Genomic DNA, 14,413 nt, shown 5'->3' with positions numbered 1-14,413 from the left:
TGTCATGCTAATCTTTATTATCCCTTTCCTTGCGTACATCAAAATATCATTTAAATTGAATTTATTTCCTGCCAGTCATCTTCTCTTGCAATGGCTCACCTGTTTAATAACTGTTTCTTGCAGTATTCTTTCTCATTTTTAGCATATCCTTTCTCATTTTCAATATAACTATTCTCATTTCACTTTTATGTCTGGTTAATATAATACCCTCCTTAATCTTATTAATTTGGTTGCCAAAGAGGCTGAGATAATAAGGGGGCTCCATCTTGTATCCTTTAAACGTAATAAAAAAAGCATCCAGCATTTTAAAACTTAAGACATAATAATTTATAATCCATCATCTCCAAACTTTTCGGATAGTTGCAAGATCTGTACTATGTATTGAATATTATCAGTAGGACCTCCTAATAAAATTGCATACCTCAGCTCCTTTTACTTTCTCTTGTACGCATTTGAATATAATGCTGCTTCACGTTGACAGCTTACTTTCAATCAGATTATATGGTGATTAAATAGAATTTTGTTCTGTGTCTATAGCAAAGATATATAGAGGTAACTTGATTTGCAGAATATTGTCCAAATAATATAAATTAATACACTTTGTAGTTCCCTTTTTAAAAAAAAACTTTAAAAGTGGTTTTAAATCATGCAATTAAAGAACCCCAAAAAGCTTAAATGTAACAGTCTTCAAATAAATCAGTTTAAAAAGAAGCCAGAGTCAGTTACAGGTGTTCCTCAATTGAGACCAATTTAAAAGTGATTTTTTGCTGTTAGTAGCTTGGAACCAAACAGGCTAAGATCTGCTTTATGTTATCTATTTCCTCATGGTGAATTGTGAATATTATTTTTTTTCTTATACAGCAATCCATCTATTATAAAAAATATACAGACCAGCCTTGCATATGGATCACCACTTAATGCTGCTTTACAGGTAAGATCAACAAATGCTTTCAGTCTGCAAAGTCCACAATACCCAGACCTCTTGCTCACTGCACAATGACTCGTTCACTAATTAGATATTAAAATTTAATTTCTTTAAAACTTTTTAAGTGCAGAAAGCATTAAAGCCCCAAGGCAAGTGCATTGTAAGTCACTGGAGCATTAGCTGGTTGTTTCGCATTTGGAATACTGTGGCAAAAATTAAAAGTTCACTTATTAATATTTATCAGTGGTATCATAATTTCAACTATCTTATTTCAAAAGTTTGCCTGAGGCAAAAGAACCGTAAGTGTAATTACTCCAGCACAACTATTAATGACTGAATGATGGGATGGTGTGTCACATGACCCCCTATTGTTACTGGCTGTGGAGGAAACATGAAGACAGTGTGCATTCTGCTCAGCCTGTTTTCATTATCATATTTCCTGTTTTCTGAAATCAGTTTCATTCAGTGGGGATTTTTTTGTATATAGATGTATAAGTTCCTTTTCACCTGTTTGGTTTTATTCAAGCACTTTCAGACCAAGTAGAGGCTTATTCTCCACCAAGTATGCTGTGATTACTTGTGTCTTGGATACAGGTAGACCCCATGCCATGAGAGATGGCAGGTCAAGCCTTGCTGCATTTCCCCTTACATAAGCTGTTTACAATGCTTAAAAACTGGTAAAACTTGTTCTACTCAGGCTGACTTAATACAAGCAAGCACCAATTTCTATTTGTTGTATTTTTTTTTAGATTCAGCAAGTGCATCGGCTTTGAAATGAAACTCTTATCATCTTTTTAGTTAAAGGCAATGTTAAGGCTATGTAACTTTATCCATTTGTTTCGATGGAATGAGTAGGTTGGTGTGGGATGCCAGTCATAACCCAATGGATCTGGCCTGCAGGATGTTTCCTGCAGTGCAGGTGCATAAATGTGTTTGATGCTACAATCTGCCATGCAGCACCACAGGGGTATCCACTGATAGTTGTGTAAATGCGCCATTGCCACCAAACTGCTTGTGTTTGTGCATTCATCTGAACATCTAGTTTGCTAAGCCATGAGTAAATGCCTTCATCAGTAAAATATATTCACAAAGGCTGGTGACACTGGCTGTAGTCACCTGGAAATTCACTTACATGTAGAAATGTGCTGAAATGTCATTGTACAAATCTGTATGACAATTTCAATCATTGCAGTTAAGGTGCAATGTTCATGAATACAGTATGCCATGAATACAGTATGCTTATGAAGTGCTAGTCATAATTCTGTCCATGTCAGCACATATTAACAGTGAATATCCATGAATTAGCTAACCACCATTTAGCGATGCTATGCCTCCATCACTTAACAAGGAAGCTGTCGGTGGCTCAGTTGAGTAAGAATTTGCTTTCTCCTGACAGCGTGATGTATTTCCCCCAGAGACACTGACAATACCTTTACATGTGCTTATCTGCCAGGTAGTGCAGACTGCCTCAACTCCTGGCAAAGCAGTCCAGTCCAAGATTTGACCCTCTAGATTCAAAGATTCTTGCACTTATCTTTCATGGTGGTCTGTAATTTACTTCTTTCTCAGGGAAAAATTTGCACCAGGTTAGGGAAACAAGGGAAGGGAAGCTCCAGAGTGACTTTTCAATGACTGTGTGATTTTGATGCTGCGTAGAGATGTTGTGTCTGCTGATTCTCTTGGTCTGGCTTTTACAGTTTGAGATGAGGGATATGAACTTCACTATTCCGATTTAAGTCTTTTATTTATGTTGTTCTTTGTTCAAAGTGCAATTCCATTAGCAAGTCCTCAGCAAATGAGGCAGACCATGCACGCATGCAAAAAGACCTAAACATGGCTGACAAATGGCAAGTAATTACCTGTGCATGACATCCACTGGCATTGCCGTCAACAGCCTAAGCTACAACAGAACGAACTGGGTGTATTGAGGCAAGTGATTCACCTGCAACGCCTGAGTTTTTCCATCACCAATGTGATAGAAGTTAAGAGATCATGGAGTATGGTCCACTTGGCTGGATGAGTGCAGCTCTAACAACAGTTTAGGCTGCACTACACTGCCTAGGCAGAGAAGACTGATATTTTGTCCACCACCCTAAACATTAATTTCCTCTACCACATATACTATTTAGAAAATCCACTGTAGTTCCTAACCCAGATCACCTCTACCTCTGCCACAAACAGTTGAACAAGAGCAGGAGTTATATAGGAACTTGTATACCATCCTGATTTGGAAGTGTCCTGTCATTCTGTCATCACCACTTAACCTAATCTCCCTCTCTGACAACTCTAGGGGAGTGCCTTTGCCAGAACTACTGTAGTGCTTTAAATCGACAGCTTATCACCTCATTTTAGGGGGCATTTATCACCTTGTCAGTGACATCCGAATCCCAAACATCGAATTGGGAAAAATCTCAATGGGAATTGTGCATTACTGAGAGGTCAGCTGACATGTTATTCTGGATGATGAGGTGTTCCACCATCTATCTCATCATTTGCATTCTGGCAATATTGACATTACTGTTGTGAAGGCAGCTCCAATGCAATGAAATTAGGAGCTGCAGTCAGGAAATAGACATAATTCCAGCGAGTCAGGTGACTTACCGTGTCTTGTAGATGTATTGTATCCAGATGGAAACTCTCTGAGTAATTCAGTCTTTCAGATGGGAAGATTTAGGAGTTGATGATACCTAGTTCAAAGGGACTGCGAGCAATGTTCATAGATATTGCAGTGGTTTTGACCTGCAGAAAAAGACCAGGGTGATTCATGCAATGACAGTGGAGTTGGTAGTTGATGCTGAATGAGAGAGAGAGAGAGGGTATTTGTAAGTGTCTGTGCAGCTAAGAGAATCTTTTCCACTGCCTTGACCTGAACCTTCTCTGTGGTGGAATGCTTCATGAAGTCCCTTGCTGCACCTCACTTTGCATCCCTCACACCTTTACAGCTGCTTTGATTAAACACTTGATTGTTATTCAGGAAGTAAACCTCTGATAAGGTGTTACTACTGGAGGAGTGGGTTATAGTAACACTCTTGCCAAGGAAAGATGATGAGACATCCACCTGAAACAATGGTCACATGCTATAGTGCACTGATCATTTGTAACAGATTTCAAAATCAAATAGAGGCAAGATCATGTGGCATTTGGTCATGAACTGCTGCACTGTATGTTCCCGTAGGTAGTGAAGTAGCCTGATAGTAAAATTCAGGGTATTATACTGTGGCCTGGCAGAGCATTTGAAAAGGCCTCTACTTATTGCCCTCTCCCCCTTTCTCCTTTTTCTCTTCTTCCTCTGTTCTGCAACAGACAGGTTGTGCCCTCATAATTGCTCATGGAGATTATTTTAGTCAGGAGTGAAGCATGAGGGCTTTTGAGCAATAATGCAAAGTCCCCATCTTAACAACTAGGGCCACAAAATCTTATCTAGAGAACCAATTGGCATTCACCTCTAAGATCTGTAAGACCATTAGATGTAATTATTATTGAGTGATTCAGTGAAATTTGAGAGTCAAGAATATTAATAATGTTTGCTTCCAAGTGTTATCCAATATTGTGTGGCACATATGCATAACTGACTTTGAGAATTTTTGGTGTTTAGGGCCCATTTCAATGAGTGATAAAGTTTGCAGTTCATGAGAAGTCTTTACATGTGATGTCTTGAACTCCTCATTTGCAGGTTTACCCCCCCGTACAAAAAAAAGTAAATAAATTTCCATCCTTTATTCCGGAGAAGCCCATTCCAATTAGAAGCCCATTAGTTGAGGATAGATTGTGTTAGAAGAATGGACCCAAGCAGAAGGAAGGTGATAACGAATATGAAAGTAGAATGTCATTAATTACTCCTTCATAATTTTGTATTAATATCATCTTATGGAGAATGTACAGAAGAGTAACATAATCCCCCAAATTTATATGCTAGTATAACTAGCATTGTGGCTTTAATAGTTAGCACTGCATTCTGTAATTGCCATAAATAGCAGTAGGAAATAATGACAAATTAATAGAAGTTCCATACAGGTGCTAGCAGTTAGTGTTGCAATCTAGAGTCAAGGAGTCATAATTGAAGCAATGGAAAGTTAGATGAACTTTTGCAAGGAATATCTATTGCCGTTCAGTAGAAGCGGGAAGAATTTGGGGGCAAAATTATTTCCTATGCTTAGGCAGAGTTGAATTTAGAATATGTGATTTGTTTCACCAGGCTTGGTTTTTGAAAGGCTAAAAACTGTAAGAAAAATGAAAAATTGAATTACTAGTTTAAAGATCTTGTCAAGGAATTACTCAGAGGATCTCACTGCAGTAGATAATGTCCTAACGTATATTATGTAACATGCATGGAAATAAAATGAATTTGTTTTATTTTTGGGTATGTGGTTACAGCACTTAACCTTCTCTTGGGCCTAATTTTGTTAGAATGTTAACCCACAGGCTATTATTAAAATATCCTGTGGTATTTATGTCAAAAACACATTAGTAAAATTAAGATAGGAAATTGGGCCAAATGAAAGCTGTGTTTCACCAGTGTTATTGTACCACATTATTTCCACAATGCTGCCTTGTGGTTATGGCTATATAGTAGAAAGCTCAATGAATCTGCAGAAATTAGAAAAATATCTGGCAGATTTACTCAAAAACTGTTGTGAACTGGAATTTCTGTTCGGGTGCCATGAGTCTATCAGTTAGTGCGATGTAATTACTGTTCGGAGCATCTGAGTTCAATTCTGGTGCCATCCTCAAGGAATTTGCATGACTTCATGAGTTTCCTCCAGGTGCTCCAGCTTCCTCCCACAGCCCAAAGATGTACTGGTTGCTAGGTGAATTGGACATTGTAAATTGCCCTGTGATTAGGCTTGTGTTAGTAGGTTGGTTGCTGGGCGATGTGACTTGTTGGGCTGGAAGGGCCTGTTCATGCTGTACTTCTAAATAAAATAAAAGATTCTGCGGATGAGCAAATCTCTTAGTAGCCAGTTTTTTCTTTATGAATAACAGTAAATATTTATCCTTCAATTTCCTACCTTTAAGCACAATCGTGCTAAGCATTCTGTGCCGTCTGGAATCACTACCCATGGTTCCTGCCTGTCCACACATAACCTGAGCCAAGCAGGGAATCCCTAAGTCACTGACTTCCCCAACCCTTTACTAAGGTGGCAAGTCATCAAGTGTTTGCTCTTAGAGTTCCCTGTGACAGCTACGAGAAGAGCTGAGTCTGGGGCCTCACCTCCAGTCAAAAGTTATGGAACAATTAAAAAAAAACACTTCTTGTTTTTTTTTGTTCAGAAACTTTTAAAATATTAGAAGTGGTATCTATCATAAAACATTTTTAAATTCAATGAATATAAACAATGAAGAACACTAAAACATTTACCAGAACATCTTGAACAAAGTAATTATCCTTTTGCAAAGGGATAGAAGGGAATATCTCATCTTACAATATGCAATAATAAATTGCGTAAATTGCCAGTGATGGACATCATATGAGATAGCACTGTTATTTACAACAACTCAATGAGGACAGCAGGATGAATAGTGTAAACCATGATGGCATAAAACAGATTATAATGCACTACAGTGGATTATTCAGTCCAATCAGGGCATAGTTACATTATTTTTACATTTACACTAGGTCTCCTTTGAAGAATTAATGATGCTCTCCACACCTGTTAACAGCAAAACATTACTAATAAGATTGTGTATATTTAATACATTCCTTGCTGTACTTTGGGCAATTTTGCTTGTTGGGTTTGATGTGCCCTCCTGCTATTTGCATCTCTGGTTAAAGGAACAGTGTTAGCACATGATTGCATCATAAATTGGCGACTTGAGGAGATTTCCAAGGCTTGTTGGCTGGGACATTTATCCTGAGCATAGGATGTTCATTGGGTATAGGAAGTGTCCTTATAAGAGGTATCTAAAACTCATGAGGGATGTAGAGAACATAGATGGTCACACTTTTTTTTCCTCAGAATAGGGAAGTCTTAAAACTAGATGGCACTGAGGTAAGGTGAGAGGGAAATGTTTAAAAAGGATTTGAGGTGCAACTAGTTTGACACTAAGAGGGACATATATGGAGCAAGCTGCCAGAGGGAGTTGGAGAGGTGGGAACAATTACAATGTTTAAAAATATTTGGACAGCTGCATGGATGGAAAATGAGTTGAACCTAGGAAGATGGGACTAGCTCAGATTGACAACATGGATGGCACGAATGAATTGTGCTGAAGGACCTGTTTCAGTGTTGTACAACTAACTCCTGTGCTTCCCCCAGCCTTGCAATTTTCATTTTTTTTAATCCAGTTGTCTTTTCATTGTTATTTCAAATTGTTTCCAGAAGCCATTTGGAACCAACAAAGGACATGTTGATTTCATTAAGGTAATGTCTTCAGTTGATGAGATTCTCACAATCTTAAGAATCATCTAAGATAGTAATTAGAGACTTTGTGACTTTACCAAAATGAAGAACAGCAGGTCATACATTCTAGGTCATCATTACTGGATATATGATTTGTTCTTTTTCTTTATTACTTACTTTAAACCTGCCACATATTACCGCTTATTTTAAGCTTTCAAGATTTAAAATTTTACTGTGAAATCTCCTCTTAAAATTCTCTTCCCATCTCTTCTTCAATAATTTATGTGTAATAATCTCTTTATCTCATCTTGTTTAAGAGAGCAAATAGGAAATTTATGGGTTAATTGTCCCATTTGCCAAAATTAGTGGGAAAATGTCCATGCAAAGTTAGCCAAAAATGTCAATTTATTCACTCATTAGCAAAGTAAAGATAATATATCTATAAAAACATATTGCACTAATATAATTATCATTCAATATGTCACATTTGGTTTAACAGAATCTATACACTATATATAGAGTATATGCAGAGTAAATAAATAAATATACACTATGCAAATCTTAACAGACATGATTAAAAGGACACTCATAAGGTGGTCTGGGTAACTTTCACATATTTGTTGGCACAGATGTCCTTCAGAATCACCCTCAATATATCCAGTCTGTTTCTTATAATTATTCAAGAATTTCATTTGATACCAGCCACTACTTTTGTACTCTGACTCTAACGGTCATGTGTATTATTGCTTATGAAAGCATAGAACATGGAGCTATACAAACAGGAACAGACCCTTCGGCACACAATGTTGTGCCAAACTAAATTAGTAAGCATATGCCCATCTGAACAAATCCCTTCTGTCTATACAATGACCTTCCATTTCCTGCATTCATGTGCCTAACTAAGAGCCTCTTGAATGCCTCTTACAATTATTTTCTCCACCACTACCCTTACATATATTACTCATAATACGCCCAGCATTAAAGTATAGACACTTTAACCCATCTGCCCCTTGCTTGTGCTTGTTCTTACTGGTCATGTCATTTACCTTCCTCTGAATCCTCCACTTTCTGACCTGGTGCTCTTGTCCCTATTCCCCTGCCAAACTAGTTTAAACTCTTCCGAATAGCACTACGAAGCTCTCAGCTCGGATAGTTCATGCCTTCCAGTTAAGTTGCAAGCTGCCCCTGTCCTAGAAGATATTCCAAAGATCCAAGAGCTTGAAAACATTGCACCTATTCCTCAGTCACACCTTCATCTGTTCTTTCTATTCCTACCTTGAATAGCACATGGCACCAGAAGTAATCCACAGAAATCTACCTTCAAGGTCCTACTTTTCAGCCTCTTTCCAAACTCCCAATTCTCAATTTGCAGGATCTTTTCCTTCTTTCTACCTATGTCACTGGTGCCAAAGTGCACTACATTTGGTTGCTCATCCTCCCTGTTGAGAAAGCTCTGCAGCCGCTCTGAGACATCTATGACCTTGGCACCTGGGAAGCAACACATCATCCTGGCATCTCTTCCACAGCCAAAGAATCTCCTGTTACCTCTCTAATAATAAAGTTTCCTATTATTATGGCTCTGCCTGACTTTCCCCTTCCCTGCTGAGCCTCAGACCCACCACGGTGCCACTGACCCGGGACACATTTCTTTCTTCGGGAAAGTTATTTCCTTAAGGATATTTATTTGCTGTACCATGCCCTGCTACTTGCATTTGCACAGCTTCATCTGTTTAAACAATGTTAATGCAGGATTTCTTTTGCATATGACATTTCAGAAGCTACTCCTTTCTTGTCCATATATATGTGCTGAATGTTTGTGCGTTATGTTCCTTTTTAAGCTATGCAGATTTTCTGTGAGGTTGTTTCAGTACTGTGAGTAGTGCCAGTGTGCTCTGTTTTATAATAACCTATAACATAATTGAGGTGCTCAGTACCTTAAATGCCATTACTATTGATACAGAGCTGGAAAATGCAGATATGTCAAACTTGTTACAAGATATTTTACAAACCACACTGCTTTTGTTAATTACACCAGGGCATTAACTCAAACTGCTGAATATTCATTGTTAAAAATGCAGTATTTGACTATTCTTGATTCCATGAACATTAAATAGAATTGCCTTCAAAATCCTTCTTGTCCTTTTGGTAATGGGTCATAGATATATAAATGAAAAGGACATAAATCTTTCTTTGACAAAATTATAAACCCATATATTATATTGTCAATATAGTTATTAGCAAAAGTCGTAGATATGAATACAAGTCTTTTCACTTCAGTAATCCTTGATTTCCAAGAGTATAATGATCTACAGTTGAAAATTGCCAATTTAAAAATAGTAATCTGTGAAGTATGATTCATACAGTAAATGTACTGTGTAAGTTTATGTATGTGTATTTACATTTGTGTGTGTATATATAATATACACACACACACACACACACACACACACACACACACACACACACACACACACACACACACACACACACACATACATATATATATTCTCTTAGTAATGCAGTAAAGTCTTAATGATAGGATTCTTGATTCATATGCCAGTAGTCATTGAATGAAGCCATTAAAACTCATTAAAACTTGTCTAGGTTAAGGTGGGGAATATGTAAAGTAAGATGCACCTTCTAACGTAGTAACATAAAATGAGTATGATTTTCATTTTCAGTGGACATCCTCCAGATAACACTCATTGGCCAAGCTTAAAGGCAGTACGCTTTTCTGTCCAGGCTGTGTTATAGGAAATTCTCAGGTCTATCTTGTCGGTAGAAATATTGTTTGAGCATAGCAGTGCTGTGTTCAGTGATGGTAGAGTGTGGTTGTTGGAAGGGTATCTTTAGCCAGGTGTGAAGGGGACAGCAGTTGTTGCCTAGCAGCCAGCCTTTGACATCTGTGCTGGGTCTGGGTAGAATATAGGTCTGGCATGGTTTCAAGGCATAATTATAAACTGCAAAGAAACTGACAATAGATCTATACGATTCCCTAATGCCAATCTCGCATGCACCTGCTGAACATTAATGGAGTGAAAACCTCTTTGTATCATGAAGGTTGCTGGTTCATTGGCCTTGATGTTGTTTGGATGCAGTCAATAACACCCCACACTCATGGGAACCTTCCAATATATGCAGCATGCAGGGCTATTCCCACTTTTCTCTGGTTGTCCTTGGAAAAGTTACAAATTTGTTAGCTTTTGCACACATGCTATTAGTCAAGGATTTCATTCAGAGGCAGCAAACTGATTAATGGAGAAGTTCACCTTGATACATCCTTTCTTAGAAAATAGTGTAATTGTAGGTGGTCTGCTTTATACACCTCAAGGGTCGTAGAAAGCTTTGTTGCTTTGAGTTTTAGAAGTTTCAAGTACACCTCCACAGGATGTGTTCCTTTTTGCTGTTACTCTTTTTTCCTACGGCTACAAGTAAGTAATAATGTTCATATCCATCATCCACAGGTGCCAGTACTTCACTAAACTAGCTACTGTACTTTAAAACAAAATGACACTCTCCCCCCCCCCCCCCCACCCATTCAGCAATGACAGGGTATTGAAATCCATAAGAATTTCCACATCCTATATAATTTCAAGCAAGTATCCTGAAAGTAGCACTGGAATTGTCATTTCAGTCCTGAGCCAAGCATTATCTTTACCTTTAAAAAGATGTCAGTCTTAGGATTGTATTGCAGGCTCTTTCTCCTTTTCCACTAGTTTCTTCAATAAGGAAAACATTAGCTTTAGACAGAAAATCAGTGGTAACAGTTCTTTGTAATTTTGGTCTCCCTACAATCTATTACCTCAGGAAATTTCTCTAAAGAGACTGGAATTTGGACTATATGTCTCTTTCTATTAACTGTATATATACTTCACCTGCTTTAAAGTATTAAATAAAATGTATTTACTTTTAATGTATCTTGTAGACTTGCATTCCTCAATAATGCATCAAAGGGAGTTGTTCAAAGGTAAACTTAAAAAAAATGTCAATGAAAGTATTATGGCCCATAGCAGGGCCCAGTGGAACAGCTTGGTAATGAGTCCCTGATACATGATACATTATTTGAAGTCTATTGCAGGTGACTGCTGTGTGTGCAATTGCTTAACACAATATCTCGTCCAATAAGGTATCTAACCATAGCAATATTATACTGTATAGAGTATGCAGTTACAATTTTGCAAGCCTCCTGCTGATCTATTGCAAGGGTTCCACTGATTATTTTAAGCATCTAATGTTTCTGTGTCTTAAGTACATTGTTGCTGTGAACCCTAATTTACCTGAATGATTAACTGATTGACTCAGGCATGTCTTGGCAAGTTTTCATCAAACAGCTGTTTTGTGCACAAATATAGGTGGTGGATCAAAAAAGGCTGAAGTGGCATGGGGATGGGTCGAAAAGCTCAAGGCTTATTGATTTGGGAGCTGATCCAAGTTGATTAAGAATAAGTAGTTCACCTAGAAGTTCAGCCATAAAATTGTGAGAAGAATAGATAGCAAAAGTGAGGTGGAAATCACTAAAAAAAAAATGACCTGCAGTTTTGATAAGTTATCATCTGCAGTCCTTGAAAATGGTAATCGTTTGAAATATTCAAAATAAATTAATCAAAATGCATAAAACATAAGAAAGAACATCTCTCTATCCTTTTTCAGAACGAGTAGTGTTTATTTGATTGCCTTGAATGATGTGTGTGCCTTGTTTTTACCTCCAGCTATTGCACAGTAACATGCCCCATTCCAAATTACATTGCCGGATCAATAGATATTTCTATTTGGATGAGACCCTTCGTTAATTTTTAATTTCGTTAAATTGTTAATTTGGTCTCAGCCCGAAATGTTGACTGCTCGTTTCAACGGATGCTGCCCGACCTGCTGGGTTCATCCAGCTTGTTTGTATGTGTTGATTTGACCACAGCATCTGCAGTGTACTTTGTGTTTTCTATTTGGATAACTTGAGGGTTTTTGGCAAGTGTGTGAATTGCAGCATGTGCCATACCCTACACTCCTGAAATTATCATTTGGGAAGTACAATATGTTGCTGGCCACTCCTGAGGTGCATGCTTTGGAATAGTTCAAAATACAAGGACTTACTTATTTCCCTAGTAGACCCTGTTCAGAAAAGTAGCTGGCTCCTGTCTAGAAGCATTCCCAATGCATTAAGCTTGAATGAAGTAGTAACCTTCAGATGATCCCTTCAGGTTGATAGTTGACATACTTGGATTGCAGCGTCCTGTCAAACTGAGGCCCAGCATGCCTAGTTAATCAGGTGCTGTGGCAGTTACTGACCTAACTAGTTTGCTTTGTGTGTACTTGCCACTTATCGCTTCTTTACTTTACCTACAAAACTAGTATTCAGAGCACTGGCTGCTGCCCAATGAATAAATTACAAACACTCAGAAAACGCCAGTGTTATCGATTGACTGAGTGCTGTGGCAATACATTAAAATGCTTTCAATTCTTTGAGCTGATACTGATATGATAAAGCATTTGAATTTGCAGTTTATTGTTTTTGCTTAGATGCCTTCTCGCCAGTTCTTTGTGTGCCTTACGATTAGCCTTTTTTTTAAGTCTGAAAGTAAATGGATGCCTTTTATTTACTGCTCCCTAACCAACTTCAAAATTTTTGGAGTAGAGACATTCTAAACAATGCAAAATGCAGATGACTAGTCCTCAGGAAACTTTTAACTATTCTATAATGATACCTGTATGAAGCTGCCTCTTTCAGACAATCAGACAAAAAAACAAATGGCACAAAATAGAACCCCTGTGTGAATAATAATCAGTTTTCTATAGTCTAGCTTAACATAAGAGGTGGCACCGCAAATCTACTTGTATTGGCATTTTATTGACCGTGCAGGGAATTTTGAATTGTTAACTTGCCTGTCTCATATTACAAAAAGTAATACGTTCACATTTTATGAAATCAGACTTTAATATTTAAAACGTGACTAATCAGATCTTCAGTTATGTTAGCAAGGAATCTTTTAATTTATGAGTTCTCACTTCCAAAAGATATGGGTATTTGGAGTTGTGAAATGTTTAAAAAAGTGATTGGTAACATATTTTGGAAATAAACATGATATGCAAGGTAGGATGCAAGGTGCCAGAGTCATTTATTTGATTTGTTTTCAATTTTCTTGTAATTATAGGAGTAGCCGTAAACATAGGCAAAGAACTTTATTTTGGAGAGAAACTCAGTACTCTCAGCTGGTGTCTATTTCGTTCTCTTCTAAGTCTTAAGTCTGACCAAAGTGTTATAATTTTTGGAATCACTAAATAAACAGTATGTGCTTACCAGAAGTAAGATTAGGAGAAAACTTTAACACCCATAAATAATAAAGAAAACTAGCACTGATGAACAATACTGTGCAAAAGTCTTAGGTACATATATATAGCTAGTGTGCCTAATAACTTTGCATAGTATTATAGTAATATTATGTACCGCACTGTACTGCTGCCACAAAAAAAATCTCATGACATATGTGAGTGATGATCAACCTGATTCGGATATGGCTCTCTGTTGAGAGTGGGAAGGGGACAAGGAGAGGGGAATCATGGTTGGGAAAGTGGGGAGAGGAAAGGGAGCAGGAAGCACCAGAGAGACATTCTGTAATGCTCAATAAACCAGTTGTTTGGAATCAAATGACCTTGCTCGGTGATCCACGCCCCCAGCTCCTGGCACTCCTTCTCTGCCACATGTCCTGCAGTGTTCCACCCTATATACAGATAGTTGCAAGAAACAGTTTGTGAGCCCTTTGCAATTGCCTGGTTACCTGCATTAATTTCTCATCAAATGTGTGGTCTAATCTTCATTTAAGTCACAACAATAGGCAAACACAATCTGCCTAAACTAATAACACACTAACAATTCTACTTCCTCTCATCAATACTGAGTACACCATTTAAACAGTCACAGTCTAGGTTCAAAAAAGTATGTGAACTTCTGGGGTAATGCCTTCTACAAAAGCTATTTGGAGTCAGGTGTGACAATCAGTGAGATGAGATTGAAGGTGTGGGTTGTAGAGGTGCCCTGCCCTATTTAAAAAAAAGACACGCCAAGTCAGGTGACTGACAGAGCCTTCTCTTAATAAAGATCTGTTTATGTGCACCATGCCTCAATCAGAACAACTCTCAGAGGACCTCACAGGAA

General features: G+C 37.8%; 1 protein-coding gene across 8 annotated transcripts in view; it reads left to right on the top strand.

Moving 5' to 3' along the window:
• foxp1b (forkhead box P1b) overlaps positions 1-14,413 on the top strand; it is a 524,891-nt gene that overhangs the window by 497,233 nt on the left and 13,245 nt on the right. For 7 of the 8 annotated variants that reach the window (XM_059944321.1, XM_059944319.1, XM_059944324.1 and 4 more), the window contains 2 exons: positions 862-931; positions 7,246-7,287. In XM_059944321.1, the coding sequence (XP_059800304.1) occupies positions 862-931; positions 7,246-7,287 (112 nt within the window). The remainder of the gene's footprint in view (positions 1-861; positions 932-7,245; positions 7,288-14,413) is intronic. The other variant, XM_059944326.1, reaches the window with a different exon arrangement.

The sequence above is a fragment of the Hypanus sabinus genome, chromosome 19 (assembly GCF_030144855.1).
Source record: "Hypanus sabinus isolate sHypSab1 chromosome 19, sHypSab1.hap1, whole genome shotgun sequence".
Classification (NCBI taxonomy): domain Eukaryota; kingdom Metazoa; phylum Chordata; class Chondrichthyes; order Myliobatiformes; family Dasyatidae; genus Hypanus; species Hypanus sabinus.
The sequence above is the reverse complement of the archived record's forward strand: the minus strand, read 5'-3'. Positions and strand labels throughout refer to the sequence as shown.